The following is a 26551-nucleotide window of genomic DNA, read 5'->3' on the forward strand; positions in this document are numbered from 1 at the left end:
GTAGTGAATACAGATTGATTTCTTCCAGTTGGTTATTGCTTTAACAAAATCTTTTGTCACTTTTTCTAACATCCGCCTTCAGTCCCCCAAACACAGCATGGAGACTGGGTACCTGCATAGTCAGAACTATCGCTTGTCAGCCATGTCTCCCCCTTTGAGACTTCATGGTTTTATATATAATAATTAAAAACACCTCTCTCAGATGTGAGAAGGCTTTTCTAAAAGAAGAGCAAGTTTCTGCAATACAATAGTGTAATATTTTTGAAGGTCATAATAATAAAGTAGGGGAAAGAGAATAATCATTATTGCTCTTTCTTGTAATTAGTTTGTTTTCTGATATCCCACACTGTAACTAGAACACTATTCAAGAACACCCATCACAGTGCTTAACAAGATTTAATGTACATTTATTCTTAACATGTGGAACATATAAAGATTTTATACTGAATAAATGAAATTCATTAAGCCAGAGGAAAAGGAGGAATTTACATCAAGTTTTTTCTTTTTTAACTACATTATCTTGAAATACAAATGCAGATTCTTGTCACTGAAAAATCTTTGAAGTTGTGTTTCTTCCTTTTTTTTTTTTTCCTGTATATATTTTTTGTCGGTAGACTGGTAACCATTTTCTTAAATCAATCCATACGTAACCATTTCCACACCTTGATTTATAAAGCAAATTGTGATCGGCTGCTCTCCCGAAATAGAGCATGACTTTATACATACAGAAACTTGTACATTACCCTCAGTTGTTGGTTTTCTGTGTTGGGTTTTTTCTTTTTTCTTTTTTTTTATTATTTTTTGGAGATATGGCCCAAATGAAAGAAAAAAAGAAATTCTACTATCACTTTGTAGATACCACATCATGAAAAAGAAACTAAAAACTTTGTACTAAAAAAAAAAAATGAGGGTATGTTTCATGTACAACTTCTATATACATCATGGCCCTTAGGCAATAAAAAAATATTTTAAAAAATGATTAAAGGAATTGTGAAGAACTGTCATTATGGAAGGTCAAAAAAAAAGATGTAGACAAGACAGTTCTGGTGAGGAAGCAATTGACGTTTAACTTCAGGTTTTGTTTAAAAATCTTTTAACTTGACTTATTTTGTTTTGTTTTGCTCCTAGCCTAATGTAACCATTTCTCCTGAGGAGAAATCAGTATTGTTTTGGATTTTGACTACTGACTGACACCCTCCTTGATCCCCTATACCTACATCACTAGAATCTTCTATTGCACAGAGCTTTGGGTGATGGTATACAAGTTTTTTTTTATTTTTTCCTTATCTGAAAAAATAAAACACACAGGAACTTGGTATGTTGGTTATTTTTCACCTTTTTGTTTCAAAGTGGTGAGATTTTTTCCCCATTATACAATGGTTTGCCATAACATTTTTTTTAAAAAGTCACTAGTTCGCTTCCCAAAAAATATGCAATACAAACATGGAAAAGAACATTGAAAAGGATAATCTATGGAAAAAAAAAGTGTGACCTTTGAATGTACTAGACAGCAACTTTGGTTAAAAAAAAATAAAATAAAAAGATGTACTTATACACATAGACAGCAAATATTAATTTCATAACTGTTCAAATTAATAATTTCTTTAATTCCCAATTGGTAAATAGTGAATGGGGCAGAGGAGCAAAGATTCTTTTTTTTTCCTTCTTCCTACATTGGATAAACAAGAACAGAAAACAGCCAGTTATATGTGACCCTCTAATCTCCACTCACACATGCTTGGCTTCTCACTTATGTCATAACTGCCCAATCTGAAAAAGTACATCACAGATGACAGATGCAACCAGAGAGTTCAGGACAGCAGATATTGAGATATCCAGCAAACGACCCTCGTGCAAAAGGAACTCGGAGCGGTTCTCGTCCACTCTCGCCATGGCCAGCAAGGCCTTGGCTGCCCTGCACATCATGTCTACGCTAGGCGGCTCCAGAGGCGGAGGCTGCATGTGCATGAGGTTATGCTGGCTCTGCTGGTACTGGGCCATAGTGACCCCATCCTCCAGGAAGCTTATCAAGTTTCCAATGCTTCCCTTCTGCACAGCTATTGCCCTGGCTGCTAATGTGTCCCCCTGGGCAAGGTTCGATAGGAGCGCCATGGACATTTCTCGGCAGACCGGGTTTTTGCGGTCCCCAACGTACCTAACTAAAGTAGCGTAGAGTTTCTCCTGACGGCTGAATGGGGGGGTGGCCAAGATAAGGTCCACATTATTGTCCTGGATACTGAGCTTACACAGGGTCTCCAGCACAAGTCTCTGAGGCGAAAGAACTGAGTTGGGCCCCACGGTTGGAAAAGGATCCTGTGCCTCTGCAGACGGGCACACCATCCAGTGCAGCAAGCCATCCAAAATTGGCAAACAGATGCTTTCTGTGTAAGCAGACAAGTCTAGCTGCCCAGAAATGTTGGCTAATGTGACCAATGTATTATCCCTCAAGACCTCGAGGCAGTCCCACCACCACTCATCCTTGCTGCAGGCCACCCCTTTGTCCTCCTCTTCCTCTTTCTCGTAAGTCTGCGGTGCTCGCTTTCTTTCTGGATGCTCGTGGTGAAGAAGGATCAACTTTCCCAGGATCAGCACCAAGCCTGGATGTTTGGACATTTCGGTGTCATTGCCAGGCACAAAAGACAAGCTACGGACGATATTTGACACACAGATGCAGCGTTTGGCCAAGGAGTCTTGCCAGTGAGTTATGGTGCATAGAGGAGTCTCATCCCGGCTCCTTGGCTCATCCTCTAGCAGTTTAATATTCCGGTGGCTTTTGGCTTGATGGATCCCGAAGGGAAATTTACTGCTCTCTGTTTGGGAACCAGCATTGGAGTCTTCAGGTAATGCTCCTGGCCTAGCTGAGAGGACATCATCAATGGTTGCTGTTATGCTCTTTTCTTGTTGCTCCTCAGATTCACCTTTCCCCTCAAGGTCCTTCTTTTTGCTTGGAGAGTTCAAGGGAGGAGGGGCTTTCCTGCGTGGTGGAATCTCCATCTTGCTTTCAAAGTGAGTCTGGATATGCTCAGTTGTGTCACCACCACCAAGCTGCCAGTGGAGAAGTCCACTATCAAATTCCTGAACGCGTCCAAGTTTGTCAGATCGGTCAACCACGAATAGATTATTTTTCTTTACAATCTTTATTGGCAGCTTGTCAAATTTACTAGCTTGTTTTGGCCTCTCAGTTGGATCAGCAATGGCACCAGGAGTGGAAAAAACAATGCTCTTTTCTTCTCCTTCTACCTTTTCATCCTCCCCCTCCTCCTCATCTTCATCAAAATAGTCAATACATTCGTCATTCTCATCTTTTCCAGTATCCTCTGCCAAGGACTGACTATCATCTTTCTTGGCTGCTTTGTGATCAAGTGCTTTGTGGCCTGGATCTCCCACTTCATATTCCATAAGGATTCCAAAAATGTCAATCAGGCATTTTCTAAAATATTCTACTAAAAGCTCAAGAAATCCAGATAACTGAGGGAAGAAGAAAGAAAGAACATAAAAATCACATAAATATTTCTGTCTGCAAGAAATTTTATTAGGAACACTGATGCATACATGTGTGAATATTTCTCTCATCCTGCTGAGGACTTGTGGCTAGGTCCTGCATGGCAGAAGTTAATCAAAAGAAATTCTTCTAGAGTCTGTCCAAACAGTATATAATATCAAACTATTACAGTTCTGTTTGCTTCAGCTGTAACAGCTATGAGAGGTACAGAACTTTATTAATGTCTCCTTTAAGCCATAGCAGACATCTGGCTTAGCTGTTCTGTCCACTTGGAAGTGCCTATTACTCTTCATTTTTTGTACAGAGTACTGAAGTTCCTAGCTTGGCTATTTTTTCTGATTTGTACTTTTATTAGATAGCTAAAATTTGCAATTCTTCCTTTCCTCCTTTGTCTCTAAAACAGTAATGTAGGAACCTGCAGTTCAGGGTCCAGGTACTGATATCCTAGATTAATATCTCCTCTCTATTACAACAGATCAATTTTTTGCCTGGCAATAGTTAAAAATTGTTGTTGGAGCCTGATGCTGTAAGTCACCCTTCAGAAACAGTTTTCATTTAGGTTTAATCTTCTTAATTAACTTGTAATCATTTTCTTATGGAAAGGCAGTAGCTGGACTTGGTATTAATTTACGCTTTGTGGCTTTATTATTAAAAATTCTTTGTTGCTATGATGCATTCAGCCCAATTGTCTGGCTTTTAATGTGTTTGTTTGTTTTTTTTTAAATTGTGGGCTAATGGGTTTTCAGTAAAATGCAGCATTTTGTCCATTCTATATTATCTTATGATTACCAGTTTCTCAAAGAACTAAGAACAAACTGATGCTTCTCAGAACGGCAGGAGTTACCAGGCATCATATGGTCCCGGCTGCCATTGGAAACAGAGTCCAAAGCAAACATAACAAAAGAATATAGGTATTTACAATATGTCTGGTATTCTGTGCAATTTGCATAGGGTGCATTAACCCAATTTCTGACAGAATTCAGAGAAGATTCACCTCATTTAACTTCAAACACCCACACTAGTCACACAACTAACTTAATTGTCTTGATTCCTTTTATAATCACTGGTCTTTTACAGGCCATTTCTAGGGTGTGATAAATCTGACCTATTTTAAAGCTCTTCTTCTGGGTGAGATAAATCATGCTATAGATATCCCTCGTTCTGAAGTCAGGTGGGATGTAATGTACCATTTGTGTCTGTATTTAAAAAAAAAGTCATTATATTTAAAAAATGATGAGTTACACTATTAGTAACCAAGGAATGAATGGAGAACAGAAACTGAATATTTAATTTGTACAAATTTTAGATGATGTGAATTCTCAGCATGCCATCTATTACTACCACCTAACAGGCAAATGATTAGAGCAGAGCTGAAAAATGCTGGGAGGCAGTGAGGCAAAAGCACACACTGTTAAATCCTGTGTTGCTTGCATCCTACGGATAGACAGTGGATTTTAGCCTTTAAATTGTCAATTTGTTATTCCTGTGAAAACTTAATTCACTGGAAGGAGAAACCGAACAGAAAAAAAGCAATTAAATAAAATCCCACAGTCTCACATGAAGTACAGAACAGGACAAGCTGTCACCAAAAAGAGCCTTCAAATCAGTTTAATATAGTTTTGCAAAGTCTTTAAAGAAACACACTGAGAAAGATTACTAACATACTGCTGTTTTGAGGGATTATACTATCATGTGTGCGAATTTACACATTAGTCTTTTGACACTGCTAAAATTCTTATATTCCCACATGCTTCTTTCTACAAGAAACATCCTTTTTTCAGGCTTCATTTCCTCTATGTGACCTATATCTGTCTCTTGTTACTCACTGTTACCAATCATAAACAAGTGCAAGTTTTTCAATATTAAAATGTATGTTAATTAGAATAAATTGGAAAAGCCAGCAGCATTTTTGTAGGTGTCTTATTTCACTTTTCTTTCCCTGGAAAGTTGAGAAGTGTAATGCTTTCCCACCTACCTGAGAGAGGTTGAAAGTAGCAACAGTGCTGTCATCATACAGAAGAATATTAATAGTGTCTAGCGCCCAGGTACTTTCAGCCAAAAGACCAGATTTAAGAGACATCATCACTCTCCAGGCCTCAGGAGTTACTGAAGAAAGAAAGAGGGAGAAGTAAAACAGTGTTAGTGCATCCTTGGAGACTTTTAATGAGTTCTGAGGAGTAAACAGTGATATTCTGAGGATGCAAATTTAAATTAAATGGTTACTGGTAAAGACCCTATTTTCACTGCTTGGATCTGTTCAGTTTTCTGTAACTGCTGCTAAGCTTTAGTGCTGCAGAATATCCTAGCAGGGCCATTCTTCCTGACACTGCTGAACCTGAAATAATCATACAAACTTAAAGAACTTGACTAACCCAATTCACCAGTAAACAAAGGTAGATTTCCCCATTCAGGAATGTGGAAATCTGAAGAGTGAGAACTTGAATGGATGCAATGTAACCAAAATTTAAGGTAAGAAAAAACTTGGGGATCTTTTTAAGAAGCAGGGGAAAAACAAACAGGACCATGGAATGATTAAATGGACCATTCAAGGAAAGTAGAGACTGCAAATACAAAGCAGAACATCATAAGTTTCAATGGAACAAAAACATGGAAAGCTTTGCTAAGCTAAATGCTGTACTGGTGATTTAACAGACATTCTAAAGGACCTTTCAACACATCTCATTTTGAAATCTGAGGCAAGCTTCATTTTTAATGCATTTGTGAAGACCTCAAGTCTCCATATAAAATATCGCTTTCATTTCATGTCAGATTGTCTGGGATGAATTTTACCATCACCCTCACTGATGCATATGTTATCACATTTTTATTGAAGAAAATCACACTGTAGTTACCAAAGTTCACTATTTGTCAAGAGTGTCTTAAGATGTGAAAAAAATCAGAATCAAAGTCCCTTTCCTCACAATTTCTATTAGGTTTTGTTTTGATGCTTACCAATATCTTTTGAGGTAATCTTTCGTCTTGGTTTTAAGACTGGTTGGGATGCTTCTACAGAGCCTGGGGGGAAGGTAATCTCTCGCCTAATCGGTGGTGGTTGGGGTGGAGGTCCTGTGACCTGTGACACTGGAACTGTGGGTATAACCTTTTGCATCTTCATGGAGGGTAGGAAAGGAGACTTGCTTGGAGACATACGGTTTTCCAAAGAGCGCGGGAAGGACGCTGGGCTTGGAGCTCTGGAGATGTGGTTTGGCATAGAGGGTGGTGTCTGGTAGGATGACTGAGGAGGTCTAGTGATAGGCTGCATGGAGGCTGAGGATGACATATAAGAAGGCTGCCGTTGGTTGACATGAGAAGGCCACTGACTCTCGTGGTTTATCCTCTGGTCAGGTACCATCATATCATCAGTGCGATTCATCCCTGGATACGGAGGGGCCTGTGCAGGGCCTCCTGGACCTTGCCTGTTCTGGTAAGGGTAAGGCATATCATTTCGTGTTGGCCACATGTTCTGCTGAGGACCTTCACTGGACGATGACGACTGCATGGGGCCACCAATCATCTGGGGAGGTATTCCATGCTGCTGCATTTGTCCTGGGCCCTGCATCCTCTCCCTGTTATATGGATATGGGTACTGTCCCTGCATGGGCCTCCTGTCAGGCCCTGTGTAAGCGTTGCCGTACTGGTTATACATTTCCTGCTGCTGGTTGCCATACTGCATGTTATACATATCCCCTTCGTGGCGTTTGGCTGGAGGCCCATACATGCCATCCATGTGTCTCTTGTAGTTCTGAAAGAAAATTTTGGAAAGATGTGTCATTTTTACTCCACACACAATACAAACATATTGGATGAAAGCTCATTCAAAAAGCCAAAGGCACTTCGTTCTAGAGGGATCGTGATGACTCCACAGTCAGGCATACAGTGCTATGGTTAGGCTTGAGCCAGTGATTTCTTTTTAAGCCTCTGTTTTGCTGTGCTTATAACTGAACACTAAAAGGAAGCTTATCCTTGGGCTAAATTTTCTTATGCTTGCTCCAATTTTTTCCCTTTCCCTTTCCTTCCCCATCTGTCAGACTAAATTCTACTGGTCATTTCAGACATGCATGAAAAGGCAACGGTTCTCACCAACTAAAATATTTCCACTTCTTTTTTATGCTTAGTCTACTAAGAAGAAAAATCTTTTAAAATATTCAAAACCACCCAGTGAATCTTTTCAAGAGACAAGCACTGAATAAACTCTTAAAGTAAGCAGATATGCTGCAAGCATGCATGTCTGAAACACTGGATCTTACAATATGACATAGGCTACAGACAGTAAATTTATTAATAGGAGAAAACAATCTGCTGCATTTGATACTCTGTTTAATTCCCAGGAATATGGTCCTCTTTGGGCAACTGTCTTTTTTGCAAATTATCTTAATCACATTTAATTTACTGTGAGATTATTACAGCAAATGGTCACGTCCAAATGTCCTGTTCTAGTTTATGCAGGTTCTTAACCCTGATGTTCTGTAACGAATTAAGTGATGTAACTAACAGCTGCCACCTATGGTTTATTCCTTCTGTTTCTCACCCCCTCAAATGGGGAATGTTGTGTGAGGTAAGCTGTTTTACCTTGGGGAGAGCTGAGTTGTTTTTAAACCATACAAGCTTGAATGTATTTATGTTTAAGATGGCAGAACAAAAAAAAGACATGTTGCTCTTTGAGGGAAGGTGGTAAGGTTTGCAGCGGTCCTTGGTTCCTGTGGGAGTTTGCTCCACAGTTCAAACCACATTGAGTGCTCTGAAGCAAAAAATGTGAATTAAATGGGTGATTTTTGAATATATGATCTATGGCAAATTCAAAGTTACAGCTCCCCTGGAAACCCAATAGCTCAGTAGCATTGTACAATGTATACTAATGTACTAGAGTTAAGATCAGATAAAATTCTCCCTGTATTCAATATGGGAAAGTTAAAACAGCTCTGGGATTCATAAAACCATCTTCCAACTTTGGTGCATATAAAACCACAACTACTGTATTGAACAAAAGTATGTTCTTAAAAACTTGCTATTGAGCTTTCTGGCTATCTGAGAAATACCTATTTCCAGCCTTACATGAACTACTTGCTGTATTAAATTCCACCCTTGGGGCCAATTTATACATTAAGAAATGACTTGGCAGCAGCCACACCCAACAAAGTTGTGTTTGTTTTGCTACAGTGACTCAGTGCTTACAGCAGACACTTCGGAACGAAGCATGTGCCTTTTTAAAAGCTCTCTAGCACTCTGGTACATGCAGTGCCAACATTCCCTATAGTCCCCAGTGCAGAGGACAGGGATGCACCTGAGCTCCTCCCTCCTGTGGACATGCTCAGCAGGACACACGAGACTGCACAAAGTGTCTTCACTGAGATGTGGAATTCTGAGACCTCACAGAGGACAAAAAGCCACCAATACAGGTCACCTGCATAATAGCTCTTGGGATGTAAGCATTCATAGAGAACCTAACTCCAAGTGTTTCATTAGCCCCAGGAGTTCATGCTCCAGTCATCTCCTTTGCAGGTCATTCCCTAGCCTTGGGTTGCAGATAAAGCTTTGAAAGGGTGATTTTTCACATTCCTCCTGTACCACTACAGAGTAAGATTTAGGAAATTGTAAATAAGCTACTGGCTAAATGAAGGCTGGTCAGGATCCTTATCCTTCATTCTCCACTGCTTTTCTGCATTAATGCATTTTGCATTCAAGAGTCATTGTACAAAATATATAAACAGCACTAAGGACAGGGCCAAATATATTTTTACAAATTCTAGCTGTCTCCTTGCTTAAATGAACATGTAGTTAATATATTCCCTGCACATGTTAGCATGGAATATCACAAACTGTTCTGTTATATATCTTTGCAATTTCCCCACTAAATCACCTAGACTGCTAGCATATGCTCATCATAAAAAACAACAAAACAGTTTTTCGATTATGCCATTTTTGAGATGTTATGAACCAAAGAGATGAGCAAGAAATTCGGAAATTTAAATTTATGTATGTTTTTAGTACAACGCAATCTGAGATCTCTTTTGGTTTCTCCCCACAGCACTCCCAACCCCTGACCCCAATTTTCTCGTAAAACTCTATCCCAAACTGAAAAGAACTATCTGAAATTGGCTCAAAACTTGTTTATATTTCAGGTTTTTTATAATAAGAAAATGCTTTCTATTCTGGAAGCCAACTTCAAGTATTGTATGACTAGAACTGAATTAATAACTTGTAGAATGAAACAGCAGTTGAAGTCAGTGGAGTTTTGCTGTTGACTACTAAGGTGGGATTTTGCTCACAAGGTATTAATCATATATGTAACAAAAAAAATCTTATTGATTAATATAATTTGTATTTTTGAGTTGTAAGAGTTGGGGAGATTGGAATGTACATGTTTAAACTTTTTCTAATACAAATAATATTCTCTCTTACATATTTGTATCATATTATTAATAGAGACATAATGTGGGAATATGCCCTCTGATCTATATTAAAGGAAGGTATCTCATATGACCCACCACAGCACTGAAAATAATTGAGAGTGCTGCTCATTTTACTTTGTTCCAGTTCTCTGTTGGGTTCACTTGGCTGCATGATATTGAATTAAGGCCCTTGAACCTGCCATCCAAGTTGCTTTTCTATTTGTTCCTTCACTTGTTACTTCACTTCTATTTGTCACTTCACTTGTCTATGCTTTATACTTTCCTGGTCGGCTAGTTATTAACTTGGGACAACCACTTGATGCACATCCAAAGCCACAGAACATCTGTTAGAATTTACATTCTTCCAGTGTAATGAACACATTTTCCTACAGCTGCACATACATTGCTTATCCATACAGGCTGTGACTTTGACCAGAACTACAGTGCTCCTCTATGCCAAAAGACATACATTGTATAAAAATTTTTCAATGTACACAGAATCCTGGGGTGAATTTTTTTAAACAAATGTTATGAACATAGCCATTTTCCCCTCTGCTACCTGCTGCTGTGGATACATTCCAGGTTGATGTCCTCCATATGGTGGCTGTCCTGAGGGAGGTCCTTGTCCTGGATACTGCTGCCCATACGGTTCATGCCTAAAACAGAGCATTCAAATCAACACTTAGAGCTGCTGGAGTTTTCAAGCCACCAGGAAAAGTAAAGTCCTCTGAAAATCTTGCACCTTGAAGGTATCTGCCATCTGGAAACAAGGTGAAGTACAGTCTGGTGTGGTCCTGAGCCTGAGGTAGTAAGCTCTGCTGGAGCTGGTAGTGGAAAGAAGGAGGTGAAGTAGAAGAAAGGAGGAGCAATGAAGATACAGCTGAGAGATTTAGAGGGAGCAGTTGGGAATGGGAAGATGGTACGGCCAACAAAGAGGTAAAGAAAGGCAGCTGCAGACATGGGGAGCCTGTCCTTGGTGGGGAAGTATTTGGTGTACAGCTCGAAGTTTGCAGGTAAAAATTTTTGTGTTTTAGAATGCCAGCCTAATAGCAAGCTACTTTCCAGGTTATTCAAGAATATGTCAATTTAAAGTGAGTAAAACCAGTACTGATAATTTCGCTAATGTTCATGTAATTTTAAATTGAAACATAATGAAGCATACACAGTAACAGAGAAAGTTGTGTTGCACTTGGAAACTTACCTGTGGCCTTTAAGACCCTGAGGAGGACTACAGTGCAATATTTTAGCACATCTGAATGAAATTCAGATTGCTGAAATCAAGTACTTGGAAAGCATTAAGATCGATAAATAACACTGTATTGCAGGCTAATATGTCAGTAATTCCTCTCTGTACAATATCAGTGAGAACAGATCAACAATTAGAGGATAATTATGGAAATAATGTATCAGGGAAAGTCACAGAAACAGAGAACTGAGGAACCTGACACGTTAAAAGAACTAACAGGGACCTCATTTTTCCAAAAGCATAGAAAGATTTTTTTTTTAAAAGAGGTGACCAGAGAGAAAGAAATAGAAATTCAGTATTGCCTAAAATGATGACATGGATGGAGAGAAATTATCCAATGCCAGTTAAAAGAACAATGTAAATGAGGGGAGCTGTCTGTAGCTGTCCGAAAGTACAGCAATTTCACGAATACAAGCCGCAATGACGATAAGCCGCATCGCCGGGTGTTGGCAAACATTTCGTTCTTTGTCCATACACAAGCTGCACCTGATTATAAGCTGCTCTGTCGTTCACATTGAGGACCCGTGTGCAACAAAGTTGCCAAATAGTAACAGAATCACGGGATGGCGGGGTTTACTGGCTCGGCTTGGGCCGTGAGGGCTCGGGGCTGCCGACGGGGCCAGGTGGCCCAGCTCGGCGCTGCCGCTCGGGGCCGGCCGCGGCTGCCTCTGGGATCGCTCACCCCAGCCCAGCGCTGCGCCGCGGTGGCAGGGGGGCACAGAGCCCGCCGGCACCCGTGGCGGCGGTGGGAGGCGGGGATGGAGCCTGCTGTCATCCACGGCGACGGTGCCAGGAGGGGAAGGAGCCTCCTGCCTCCCCCCGGGCCGCGGGGATGGCAGCATGGAGCCCCCCGCCTTCCCCCCGGGCCGTGGGGCCAGCAGGAGAGAGCCCCTGCCTCCCCCCGAGCCGCGGGGCCAGCAGGAGAGAGCCCCTGCCTCCCCCCGAGCCGCGGGGCCAGCGGGAGGGAGCACCCCCGCCTCTCCCCACCACCCGCCACGCAACACAGTAACCAATTTGTAATAATCGCATAAATGCCGGGTTTTACTGTCAGGTGCTCGACTTGGCAGTTTGCACTGACTCGGTTTGCATTTCCGGGGTTGTAAATGTCAGAAAATTATTCACATATTAGCAGCTCCTGAGTGTAAGCCGCATTTCCGGTGTGGGAGCCAAATTTCTGTCAAAACGGTGCGGCCTGTAATCGTGAAATTACTGTACATGCAGTAAGATAAAATTCAGCAAAGGTACACATATGTTATACACTTTCTAAATGCTCAGTTTGTTAGCCACAGATTAACCACAAGCCAGGTGATATTGTGGAAGCTTCAGAAGTGGTACTATTTAATGCTGCTGTGGAGAACCTGGGCCTGTAAGCTATGTTCTAGTCCTGTGCTGAGCCGCAGATATACAAGGCAGGATGTACACTCCTTTTCTAACATCTCTGATTCTACTACTACAGAAGGTCAACTGACTCACACAAGCCTCTGCTCCCCTACAAGAAACTGACTCAACAATAAAAGCCTAAATAAGAAAGCAAAACACAAATAGCACACTAGGAGGCCACATGCTCTGCCTACGAGCTCTCTCAGAGGCTGCTAGAGCTTGTTAGCTCGTTACTGTGGGTATTACAGGCAGAGAAATCCATGTTCACCTTTGCTGGCCAGGGTAACAATTAGGAGAGTACATGCTTGGGTCACTGTCTGAAGGCACCATGTTGCTTTGACCAGGTGGTACCATACTGCCTTCAGGACCCAGCCCATGATCCGACCTAAAAATGACAAAGGAAACCTCATTCCATAAAAAGTACTTATTTTCCAAAATTGTCAACAAAATAAAATAAATCATGCCCTATAGAGAAAACATTCTCTTGAGTACACACCTTCCACATTGGAGCCCTTACTCTCACCTCACTCTCAATGTGACCTATTGAACAGCATGATTATATTTGTTGTACTTGACACATCTACTACTTAAAACTACTGACTGAAAACTACTCTGCCCTTACACTTTAAAGACCCACACTGCACCACTCTGTCTACCATTAGGAAATACAAAGAGAAGTACACAGCCCAATGAAAGTAAAAGCAGGGATATGGCCAAAGCAGCAAAATCTGCCAGAATAGTTAATATAATCCAAACATTCCCAAAATACGCTTGCTCTACCAATGCTTAGACACCAGTAATTTTTCCAGTTTTTTTCCCAAAGCCTTTCCCCAGATAAACAAAAGAGGACCAAATTTATTTCATGTACTTCACTGAAGAACAAACTTACGAGAAACCTGTTGGACACACTGCAAGACTGATGCTGCTACAGCTCTGACAACAGACTCCACACTCTCCAAAGGCAATTCACCCACAGACCACAAATCAGACACATTTAGACAGTGTATTTTGTTTTTCATTAAAAGCCAACCAGCAACTGTTTAGGTGAAAACATGGCCAGGAGACCAACTTAAGTACTACTTTATGCCATCACAGCCCAGCCGAGCTGCCAGCTGAAGGCAGTTGTCAAAGACATCCATGAACTGATCTGCTGCAGCCTGAGTGACTTCTAAGGTGTGACAATTCCTCCTTATTAATTTCTGTGAACAGCCAGACTCAGTCATTACCAGCGGTTTGACTCCCAGTGATTTAGTAAGATGCTGTAGGAAATGTAGGCTGCTACTTTCTCTGCAAGGTGGAATGAGAAAATGAAAAGGGAAGAGAGAGGATAATTTTCACTAATGGGCTTTGCTTTTTCCTGAAGATTGACTCACCTCCTGTCATAGCCACTTCCATAAGAGAACTGTTGTCGCTGGCTCATGCTCATGTTGGACATTGCTCCAGATGGACTCTGGTTATACATATCTTGTATTCCACTGTTAGGCATTTGTCCAGGGGTCATGAAAGGCTCATTGCTTCCAGGCACTGCAACAGTCAGTGAAATTAAATTTATTAATCTGGGTGTTTGAAGATCACTTTTTTTTCAATGAAGTATTTTAGGAGAATGTTCAGATCTCTAATACTGCAAAGGAGAATCAGCAGGTATCTAACAAGCTCTCTGGGGTCTAATGGGAACAAATGAAGCACCATCACTACCAAGATGATGGATATAATATTAAGGAGCTGCAAGTGAGGAAAGAAATGTCCTCCTATGGAACTGAGCTATTAGGCACCAGGCAGCTGCTTCCCTCTGGTCTTCACAGCTGAAGATGAACTTACTCTTGTTCTTTTCACCAAAAACAATGCTAAAAATGAATGCAAACATAAGCCTTACAAAACAGATGAAAGCAAATCTGCTAGTTTGAACTACAAAGCTGTCAGAATCAAGCTTTTATTCTCCCCCATAAAACCCTCATACACACATATATAATAATGTCGTTATGGAAAGGATGGGTATATTCTATGGGTCCCAGAAAAGACCCTATTATCAGATATAAATCACCAAGCAATTAGAACAGACTCTAGCCTTTAGACCCTTATAGTAGATACTGAACAGACATATTTCTGTTTTGACAGGATGAAGTGAAATGTATGACAAAGTACAATACACCCACTTAATCTCATATGGACATAAAACTTAAAGTGAATCTAAAGAAGAGAGAGTTTTTCCCTTCCTTCAACTGTGTTATATGTTAGTGTCCACAGTCCAGGCAATAGATCAAGAGGAAAGACTTTTAAAAAAAATCATGTCTGATTAACTACCTCTTTTAAAGCACCTCCCCACTTCATCACATTTCTCTCAGTTTCAGGGCCTCTTCTTGCCATATCTCCCTTTTGCTCTGTTTTAGTTCACACTTCATCTCCTCCACCTGCTCTTCTCTTTACAGCTATTGTGAGCCCTGTCTGTGATCTCTCCTCCTACTCTCCTATAACCGAGGCACGCAAGATTGATTCATTTTAAGATCATTTTACAATATCCACAAAACCAGCTGCAGGTTAAATACCCAAAAGGACCAGAATTGGTTTTGACATTAATTTTAGATTTTGCTTTCTAAAAATAAACAAACTTTGAGTGTGTTTATCACCTTTCATCAGGGACTGCCCAAGTAAGAAAAAAATTAGCTTTACTATTCTGAAAAATATGAGACAGAGAGCATTAGGAAGCTTGCTCAGTTTCACACAGTGAATTTCTAGATCAGTCCTACTACAACTGGGTGTGTTGCTTCACCACTTCACATTCTAACACTGAAGTCCAGCACTTTATTTGCAGAGTTGCTAACCAACCTCAAGAAATATAAAATCTAACCCTATGATTTATGCGATTTCCCAAAATGTATTCCTACAAGCATTTTTAGGATTCTGTTAATTGCAAAATAACAGGCATGACTCTGAGAGGGGAAAATATGACTAGACCAGAAACTCGACTGCACTGCACCTCTCTTATTTCTACAAAGATGCCAATGGCAAAATTATCAAAGTGAAAAAGCTTAATCTGACTACAACATCTTGATTACCTAAGACACAGGGAAGAACAGTTAAGCTCCCACAAAGAAAACAGAAAATACCTTTTCTCATTCCACCAAAAGGATCTTTATTCGGCTCGTATGGCATCCTTCCCATCATATCTGGCATGTTTATTCCCTGCTGGTATGGTGCATTTGGCGTCATGGAGTTTCGCTTTGGGAACGCTGAATCACTTACATCAGAAAAGGGATCATGCACACTGACGGCGCTGTTTCTAGTAGATAAAGAAAAAAGAAACATTAACATCATCCTGCATTTGTAGGAACTGAAAACAGTCTAGACTACAATACAACCAGTCTACCATGCTGTGGCAGTGATCAGTGCAGGATACATCCAAGGAAGACGCAAAAGACTTTCACAGTGGACAGTCACTAAAAAGAATCTACCTACTTTTCCCCCAAGCTTTTTTATCTACTTACCTTAGAGATCAGGCTTTTTATTCTAATTCTATTGCTTGTGCATTCCTTTTACTCACATAAACATCTAAACCTTCCTGAAATTTCACTAAGCTGTTTTGTTCTTTTTTACCTAGAAAACTCAAACTGAACTGAAGATGATTAAAAAAAGTTCTTACTATCCTTCTGTAGCATTACAGATGGAGAAAAAAAAACCTATGTAAATTTAAGTTTGGAGTGGCTCTGCACACAGTTCAGAGCTCAGTTGTGCTCCTGCTGGTCATAAAGAACTGTTTTGCTGAACTTCAGTGGACTAAGGCTCCTTAATGAATGATGAGACAGCTTCACTTTTTAGATTAAGCTGGTCTGTGAGACTTAAAGAGCACAGAACTGAGAGGGATCTCTTGGTCCATCCCGCTGAACCCTCTGCTATGTCAACCACTGTTTTTTTATATGCTTTTCACAATTTGAATTCAAGTAACACCTTTAAACTATGTTTCTCCTTCCTGAGCATGACTGGATCTGTTGACCAGAGGTGTACAGGATAAGCGGGCAAAGAAAGGTTGTGGTTCTAAGCTGGTGCTGTTGGGTTCCATCTTCCTCCCCTGAATACTGACATATTCACATGCACCTCGTTGCACTGGTGCTTGTTTGATCCTCCTCTGGTGTTCAGCCTCTACTCCTTCCTCCCTTTCCCTCCTTTCCTCCAAAAATAAATAATTTTCTGCCACTTCTCAGGTTCTGATTGGTTTACTGCAAAATCCTACGAGTGCCTAAGCAGCTGGGGAAGACCAGATTAAACTGCTGTAGAACTAGAGCAATAAAAAATGAAGCAAAGCCCTTTTCATACCTGCCACCCTGCATAGGCGTCATCTGTCCATGAGGTGTGGATGCTGGTGTTGGGGGTTTCAAATCGCCTGGCACTTCTGTCATGGAATTACTACCAGTGGACTGTGGAGTCTGTGGGCCTTGCAAGGAACCAGAATTAGCTGAAAAATAAAAAAAAAAAGTAATTATGAAAAGGTAGCAGCCAAATTCCTGTGGAAATAATAATCATCAAGGAAAGAAAATGGTTCTTTCCTCCAGAAGCCTGTGTATACCTTAATCTATCTCATTACTCTATAACTTCTCCAAAATCCTCTGAGATCAGGATATGCTGTGTAGTAATAGCCATCATCTCTCCTAGAACCATGAATTTAATCTGCTGCCTGAAGCAACATGGGTAGAAATCATCCAGATGAAGGATCATTTAAATCAGAGGTCAGAGATACAAAGTTAATTGTCTGTAGTTTACAGCAGAGTAAATGAAAGTTATTCTTCGGCACAGCTTCTTCATATAATCACTATCACAACACATGCATTTATAAGAAACATTTCAGCCAGAAGCTTTCCATCATAAATTTAAGCTGCTATATTAATATAAATTCATGGTTTTATTTAGCACTAAAAGGCAGACATTTCTATGGTGAAACATAGCAAATGATTAGTAGCACACTGCAATCCCATGCCGTCTTTGAGACAGCATGGCAAAAGATGTTTAAGAAAAAGGTGTTTAAGAAATGCAAAAGGCAATCTGGGATCAGACAAAAACAATAACTGAAAGTAGAATTTGAACAGGAGGCTATAATAATAACTAAAATAACTGTAAAAATGGAAATGGACATCTTAAAAAAAAGTTCAGGTCACTGACAGTAAAGCATATGTAACAAAACCAGGTCAATTCTGCAAAGCATCTGCTTAATCTGCAAAAACTTATTTGTTGAAATCTCAGAAAGCAAGAGTATTTGCACTAGTGTCCTCCTTAATGGAGGTAAACAGTTTGATATTCTTGGTATAACAAATGCAGAAGAGCATTTTACTGTTGTGTTCTGATGTGACTGAGCAGCAATAAGGGCATTAACTGAATATATCAGATATTGGTAATGGTAAAGCTAATGGTAAAATGCATCCAGAGCAGTCTTCCAGAGTAGACAGCATATCTGCTATTTTCATGTGACTACTGAACAGAAACATGCCCTGAGCCCAAAGCTCTACAAATGAGTTTTATGATTTAGAAGGTGGTAAGTGAGGATTAGAAACAACATCTAAGCCTTGGATCTGATGTTGCAGCAGAAATTCTACAAAAGGAGAACTTGTAGGATTCAAGTCTTTAGATGCAACTGGGAAAAAAATAACCAACAGAAAAAATTCACAAATCTAACACACTGAATAGGACATGGATTTGGCTTGAGAGGTCCTTCTTTTTTATGAACTGTCATGTAAGTGTTTTATTGTGCCTGCCTATCTACATTCAGCAACCAATTAACAAAACTTTATAAATTACTGTTAGAAGGAAAATTGGAACAAGCAGTATGGGTTTTTCTTCTGTATATGAAAGAGAGTAGTTTATAATTGACTCAGAATCCTAGAACACTCATCATCCTGACAGGCAGAGCTTGTTTTTAACTGAAGAACACCTTTTTTATATGTGTTTCATTTATATCTGTAACACATGTTCCACTATCTGGAAATCACTCTCAGTAGCAAGTGCATATGTAAAATCCACATTGTGTGGACCACATTGTTCTTGTCCTCAGCATTCTGAGGCATTTTTGAACTATGCTTACATAGTAACGAGGTTCAAAAAAAAGTTTACGAAAAGCTCTCTGATTGCATTAATACAGGAGCAAGCACATTTGCAGCAACTAATGCTAGAGTTAGCTGAAGGCTTCAGTGCTATAATAAAACAAAAAACCATCATATTCACATAAAATGAGCTCTTTGTATATATTACCCCCAAGCAGGTCAAGATCATTCTTCTGCCCTTGAGCTTTAAACACAATTCTAAATTCTCCTAAAAAGCGTGAAAGCATTTCTGAGTTATGACACAGATTGTCACATACCATCTTGCTGTATTAAAAGCATATAAGTAAACATCTTAGTGTACCCATATTCTTACTGTAAATTTGGATATTGCCTAACCCTGCATATTTCTCTTATAGTGGGTTATTAAGAAGCAATTAAGCTTTTCCCTATCCTACCTGAGTGAGAGTTTAATTCATATCTCTAGCTAACCCAAAAGAAAAAAGTAAAAGGTTTTTCAGCATTTACGGGCTGCAGGAGTGCAAAATTGTTAATAACAGTGTGTTTCATATAATCTTATATAAAGAAAGGTTTAAAAGAAAAAAGAAGATATCAAATTGAGAAGCTACAAGTCCAATTTCTATCTTCAGGGTGGCAGTTATAAGGTTGGTTATTTTTCCTCAAGCCTCTTTCTAAATGACTGGTTATATACAACTGAAAAAATGGAAGTCAAATGCTGTCATGAGTAGTGCAACATTTCTGGTACTGCTTGGTTAATACTTTGCCCCTGACTTCCACTGGGTTAGGGACACTTCTACAGAATAGGAACTGCAAGGTTTCAATCTCTGGATTAGGACTCCATCTACTAAGAAGAGCCTGTATTTCCTATTTCACCTTAAATTTTACATTTGCTGGGCTCCACTCTGAAATTTTTATATCTATTTTTGCTTGGATTTTATTATGTTAGATGTTTAATTTTGATTGTGGACATTCTGAAAGAGAAATAGTATCTTTTAGAGCTTCATAAGCTTCAGTATTAAACCAAGCTCTAAGAAGGAAGACAAACAACAACGTTCTTTTAGGAAAAGTAATCTCTGCTTACATACTTCTACTGCAGCTATCTTGGGGATGTCCAGGAAAAAAGCCTGTGGGTTCATAGCTACTGAATACCTCATCTCACATCCACACTTAAGTAATAATTGTCTTTTAAGTATCATAACAGATTTGTAAGAATATGCTCTTCGCAATGCAAAATACATCAAAACTTAAGTACAATTGACATCTTGGTCAGTGAGAAGGCGAGGTCTTCCGCAGTTTGCTGTGGAAGCATGTGTTAATAACACATGACAGCATGCATGGATTATTCTCTGCAACATGGAATTACAGTACTGCCATGTCTTTTGCCTTGCAAAGCCTGCATGGTAGTAAGTACTGCTTTCAGGAAAGACCCTTTATTTACCAGAGAAGAAATATGCAGCTAAAAAAAGTGATACAAAACCTTTCCCTTGCCATCAATTTTTTCCCTTTGGAAAACAAAAAAAAAGAAAAAAAAAAAAAGAAAAGGAAAGAAGAATGAAACCTCTTGAAACTTCATTAATGTGAGGCCTGACATGCTCTCTAGGATATCCCTACCTTTTGCCAGAAGCTACAAATGTATACTCTAAAGTAAACAATGGAAAGGTTACTGAAGGTTAAGTACATTCACATACTTCAGAGTGAACAGCCAGCCACCACGCTGGGAAGATAATTTACACAGCACGAACCCAGTGCCCCAGTTAGGCTGGACTGGGGGCTGCTGGCGGCTGCAGGGCCCCCCGGGCAGGCGTGGATGCAGGCACAGGGACACCTCTGCCTGTCCCCCCTCCCAACCCCTGGCCCATCCATCTTCAGTGGGGATTCCCTGGCTGGCCTCATGACACGCTCCATGACATCACCTGCCTGCTAATAATAGCACTCCAGTCAGCCTCCCGCCAGCACAGACGGATGGCTTTGGTTACAGACGCACTCACTGAATGGCTCTGTCCTGCCGTGCCGTGTCCCCCCGCCATCCCCCTCCCCAAGGCTCCCTTCTCTGCTGCCAAGGAAACGCAGGAACACACTCCTGGCGCCTTCTCACTCCCTCTTCCCAGCACAAGCGTAGGCTTTTTCCAGGTTTGCTTTAATGAAATCTCTGCTGACATCAGGGCCAGCTGCTGTTACTCACAAGCATCCTCAGCTGGACCACTTTGGCCATCCCGCTCATTCAGCACAGGATAAACTCTGAGACTGTTATTTTGAGAGCAGTGCACACTGCAACTAAGAATTCGGAGTGCCAGAGTACAGCAATGGAAGATAACTCCACGCTGAGGCTTTTTTGGAATTTCTTCTCCATCCATTTGTTCTTACAGCAATGGTGCCTAGAATTCTTCTCAGTTTAGAACTTCCCACATTATTTGTGAACGTTAAAACTATCAAATGCACATGACAGGAAAAGCACTGTCTTTGCACCCATTTCTGGAAAGAAGGAAGATCTACAATGCTTCCCACTCTAAGGTGAGTTTTTACACAGCAAAAGTCATCAGAAGTTGACGTGGACCTTGGCACAGACCCAGAGATCAGGACAGAAGGCCATCAGGGAGCCTTTCAATAGTTAGTCTGTCATTAGGCATTTGCTCCTGACCTTCACTGCTGACGGTATTACCTGACCCAGGCAGACTTAAGCTGACACAAAGTCCTCAGCCTACCACAAACACGTCACAGTCTCAGAGCAGTACAAGGCACACTAAAACGTTCAGGCCCCCACCCCTCCCAGGAGCGTTATGAAACAGCAGAAGAGGCTCTGACAGTGATATGAAGTAAGAACTACTGAAACAAGACATAATCCTAACCCTAACACCTTGGCTACTGTACAAATCTCTGCTGATCAAGGCCAACCAGTCTGTCACTTTGCTGCTCTACTATCACTCCTTTTTACAACTTCTTATAATTGCTGATACTATCATGAATGTCACTGTACATAACACTAAATTATTCACTCCTTTATGTACCATTATTAATGATGTTGTAAAAAACAGAAGTGATGGGAGAATCCTGAATACAGTGCTACAAACAAATGGACACACATGATCCCAGACCACTGTCTCACAGTCCCGTAAATTTGACTTACACATCACACTCTCTTCTTGACCGTGCTCTTCCATATGAATCTCCTTGCCATGGCTGTCACACTGTGTTTCCTAGCACTCCCTCTATGCCTGCATTCTAAAGGTCATCTGTGAGGCAGTCACATAACCACCCCTAGGAGGTGAGATATCTGCAAGAACAGATTTGCACTAAGCTGCACTTCAGCCTGCTCCCACCTTGCATAACCACCCACCTGGGAACTATGACAACATTGGAACAGAATCCTTCTCTGTACCATAAAGGCTGCCAGTTCTGATGTATTCTTATGAGCAACTGAAACATTTAATTTTAAGTGTTTTATGAAGATCAGTTGACTTTTAAGAACTCCAGACTTGTTTCATAGCATCAGTTTGTTAGAACTGGACAAAATACAACACCCTCTTCTCTTAGATATGTCCCTCTGCTTTTCTATCAGGTTAACTTCAGCCTTAATACTGTAAATAGTTCTCTGCAAATAGATTTGGCCTCTAAGTGGCTCTCCCTACACTGAGCTAACTGCACATGAGAGGCTAATGGTTAAAGCAAGGACCTTTGGAGGTAACTGTTTCTTGTATTGGGCTCCTGTTCCCTCTGAATGCCAAAGAGTGACAGATTATCTAAAGTATGTCTACAACTCTGCTTCTTTTGTGCAGCTAAAATGTTAATGTTGGTATATACTAAAGGAAAAGGAACAAGAAAGAAAGCTGACTATTAAAGAGAACAGGCTTGTACTCTCTGAGGCATCTATACCTCAGCGGGATTTCATGTACTAAAGCTGATACACACTGGGAAAGCCTTTCTCCGTACAGAAGTGCAGTCCCATTCAGTGACACGAGCTCTTTTCTCTCCAACAAAACAAACCTTGAGATCCTTGCTTGCTTCCCCCTTTTCTAGTCTCTATGTCCTGCTGTGTTTTTATTTTAGAAAAATAGTTTCAGTTCTCCTCAAAGACAGTTTGCTTGAATGTTATGATAAATTTAAACTTGGACTTTGCTATTTTCATTTGTAGCATCATGATGCAAAAGGACCCTGTGAAGTGGTACATGTGACATTTCCATTCCTTTGTTTCATGTTTACATATTTAAATAGCAATTCTTCATCTCAAAATTCAGCTGATTTGTGGTGATCATTCCCAAATCAACTACTGAGAGCAGTATTGGAGAGAAGGTAAGGGAGGAGAGAACAAAGCATAATACTCTTAGTTTTAGAGACAGATTAATTTCTTCATCACAGTCCTTAACAAGTCTAACCATTTCAGCTTCCCTTACCAGTCTTCTCAGGAAGTGATAGGCACCTCCAACATACATTATTTTTTGCAGCTGTGCACATTCAGGACACTGTTCTTATTTGAGACACATAAACATTTGGACTATGGGCTTTACTTCTAGTACCAAGTGTTCTTCTCTATCTTCTAGACTTGAATCGCAAAGTAACCTAATCTTCTCTCTATTAAACAGTCACCACTGGGGTACCTGATAACCCTATGTTTTAACAAGGTGGAGGAAATATTTAAGTTATTACACACAGATGTGCCCAGGAAGATTTTAACTAAACACTCCCTCAAATCCTTCCACTGAATAAAACAGACTGAGAAAGATTTAAGCCTTATCACCATTATCTTTTTCTGTACTGAGAAAGTACTATTGTAAGAGATAATCTTGGAAAGGCCAGAACTTTATTATATGATTATAAAGGTCTTTGCAATTTTCTACTGTCCATGGTAGGGTACTGAAGTTGTGCAATTGGAAACTGTCTGTAGGTCTTGCTGGGTCTCCGACTCTCCACTTCCCACTTTCAGCCAGTGAACTGCACTAACAGAAATTAAGTTAATTAGTATTTTCCTAAAACTGAGTTCTACTGCAGGAAACTGCTATAAACATTCCAGAAATTATATTCTCTTGGCAATAAGTGATGGTGGTCTGCCTAATAAGTAATTGTGGCAGTAGTTCACAAATTTTGTCAAATAGTTTTGCTGGTCAGCAAAACTAATTACAAAAGGAACAATCCAAAATAATTATAGGACTTTTTTACTCTTCCATGAGTAGACCAGAAGTCAACGTCTAGACTAATACTATGACTCTTCCTATATACTTAAAATATTTCTACTTTAAAATAGTCCTGCCTTGAGTATCAACTGTGACTATCAAATCTTGAGAATCTTAAGTGACATGAATTTAGAAAGAAAACAGTGGTTTCAAACACCACACTGTAAATGCAAAAAAAGAACAGTCAAAATAAAGCAATCCCAGTTCCAATATTCAAATGAGAAGATAAAAACAGTGATTCCAACGACTTACCTGACACACCTGATTAACAACAAAAGAACAGAGCGTGCCTCCAAACCAGGATGTCTGGCAGTGGGATACATTGTACTCTCAGCTCTCCATTCAGACATTCAACATGAGCTGCACCAGAGCAACCATCTGAGACACGCTGATCAGTCCAGCATCTGCCATCCTGCTCCAACTGAAGCCTTGCTGATCAACAGTTGTGTTGAAAAGCAGCTTCAGTCAAAGCAAGGAAAGTGCAGGTCCCAGAGCCTGACCTTTAGACATGCTCCTGTCTCACAGCAGAAGCACATCCATGCAGAACTCTGTTCTTTTTATTACGCCCATGTCACTGAATGTTAAGGGCACACACATCTTTGTACGCTGGAGTGAGCAAGGACAAACCAGACACACAATTGCGGTGGCCCTTCAGAGTTAACTCTGATTTGACTCAGGAGCTGGCTCCAGGTTGGGGAACAAGATGCCAACAATAGGTTTATCCTTGTTTTTCCAGCACTATCAAGATACAGTTATAAACATGTAGGGTGCAACAGCCTAGCATGCATTGCGTTCAAAAAATGGTTGTGTAAGAGGCTGCAGTTTATTTGACTTACCAGGAGATGGCGGCTGAATCTTAGGTTGTTTCTTGGTATCTCCAGTGCTGAAGACTTCTGGAGGGGGCTCCTCCCCTCGCTCAATCTTGCACTCGAAGGCAAACAGGTACTGAATGTATTGTTTTTTCAGGGAGCTGGCTGCGCTGCTCGAAGTGCCAACGTTCAAGGTGGTTGCCAGCTCACGCCACTTCTTGTTTTTATTAACCTACCAAAGTAAATGGCAGAATCATTGGTTTGCAGCACAGCATTTTGTTTAAGTCAGGAAACAAAAAAGGAAAAAAAAAAGCACTTAATGTCTTGGTTTACTTTTTTTTTATTTTCCTCTTTTAACTAATGCTCATTACTCCCACACGCAGTAATGCACAGACAGCATTTACAGTTATAAAGCCATTAAGGAACCTGCTGATAGCTACATAAAAAGCTTTGCTTGTGGAGTCTTCTGCATGGTGCATCCTTTAAATGTCTTATGCCCTTCCAGGGCCTAAGCTCTTCAGTTAGCAATCCATCTCCAAGCAAATTCCTGCTCACTCTCTCCCTCCCTGACACCCACCCACACCCACCCCATTCTAATTAAAAAGCAGCTTCTAAAATATAATTTAGAAAGCAATAACAGAGTTATTCTGCAATTTGTTTGAACATTGATATGAAAAATATTTTTTTCTCCCAAATAGCCACCAGCTGTCAAACAGTTCAGCTTGTAATTCCTGGCTCAATTCCTTTCACTTTAGTGCATCTTGCAGGGACAGATCAATGATCTTCTCTCTGGCTAGATGAGAGGCAGAGTGAAGCCAGGCCCCTTAATTAATTAAGGCAGACTTCAAACACTCACGGCTAGTCCAGCAATACTGTGTATTACAATGCTGACTGCACCACTCCACTGAGTCTTGTTTGCAGTGTAAGGCTGAGAATATTGAAAGACTCTGCTCACAGTTTCCTCAAACACAGCTGATCTGTAATAATAACGAAGTTCATTTGTCATCCTAGGTGATGCCACTGACTCACTCGGCTGTACCACTTGTAGCAGCTACTGCTTTTGCTGTAACACCTGATGCCTTTAAGTTCATTCAACCAGTTATGCAATTTCTAGGTCTGATTCAAGGAGCAGGGTCAGCACCAAAATAAATTTGCTTTAAACATCTGAGAAATCTCATCTTTTGTGGATAGCAATTCTGACTCCATGATGTCTGCTACTTGCCCTAAGGCCTGGTATTTTAATGACTCCAACTTAACTTGTATAGCTAGAAAGACTATCATTAGCCATACTATTCCTTAGTCTGTGTGCCAGCAAAGAAAACATTTTCTTACATTTCTCTCAGTGTTTAATAACACCATAACTGCTGCCAGTCAGCAATGATCTTTTGAGGATGGCATTAACAGCAAGCAGGTTGGCATGGCTATGCTAAGTGTTTTTATTTCTTTGGTACATCCCACAAGAACCCAGGAGTTAAAGGAGAGCAGATTTTCATTAACTGCCCTTGTTGAGGCCTGAAATCCAGTTACATAGCTCTTTGTGCCTACTGGCTTACAGCTAAGTGGTGCGTAATGAACACATTGCATAATGCAAACAGAAACGTTCATGCCTAAATGCCCACTATATTGGCATTTAAAAGAAGACTGCCAGCAGCTGCTCTGTTCATGTTGGGACCCCATCAACAGCAGCTCCTCAGATGGGGAATGTGCACCACTGCTGCACAGCTCCACTCCCTGCCACTTTCCCGGGAGAGTCACAAGATGTGGAGTGCCGCAGTCAGAGCAACAGCTTTTTAGGAGGGCATCACACGGATGTGCTTAAATAAAACTCAGCAAGCAAAGCCCTGTACCTCCAAGTAGCTCTGAACAGATAAACATAGTGACCATTCATGTGGGCACACCAGCAAAACCAGGAGCCCTCATTTTAAGTGTAAATTTTCACTCAAGATCCTTCAAAAAATCAATCTAAGTGAACAGCATCTATTCTTTGGCAAAGCATAATGTCTGTCACTGAAAATCAAC

General features: G+C 40.5%; 1 protein-coding gene across 4 annotated transcripts in view; it reads right to left on the reverse strand.

The window, feature by feature from the left end:
- Positions 1-386: 386 nt before the first annotated feature.
- The window catches only part of ARID1B (AT-rich interaction domain 1B), a 328666-nt gene continuing 302501 nt past the window's right edge, over positions 387-26551 (reverse strand). For all 4 annotated transcript variants that reach the window (XM_033054063.2, XM_033054062.2, XM_033054065.2 and 1 more), the window contains 8 exons: positions 24560-24764; positions 16826-16964; positions 15622-15794; positions 13891-14041; positions 10451-10547; positions 6455-7244; positions 5478-5608; positions 387-3468 (listed from right to left, as the gene is read on the reverse strand). In XM_033054063.2, the coding sequence (XP_032909954.1) occupies positions 1756-3468; positions 5478-5608; positions 6455-7244; positions 10451-10547; positions 13891-14041; positions 15622-15794; positions 16826-16964; positions 24560-24764 (3399 nt within the window). In that variant the 3' untranslated portion in view covers positions 387-1755. The remainder of the gene's footprint in view (positions 3469-5477; positions 5609-6454; positions 7245-10450; positions 10548-13890; positions 14042-15621; positions 15795-16825; positions 16965-24559; positions 24765-26551) is intronic.

Source organism: Catharus ustulatus, chromosome 3, assembly GCF_009819885.2.
Source record: "Catharus ustulatus isolate bCatUst1 chromosome 3, bCatUst1.pri.v2, whole genome shotgun sequence".
NCBI classification, from domain to species: domain Eukaryota; kingdom Metazoa; phylum Chordata; class Aves; order Passeriformes; family Turdidae; genus Catharus; species Catharus ustulatus.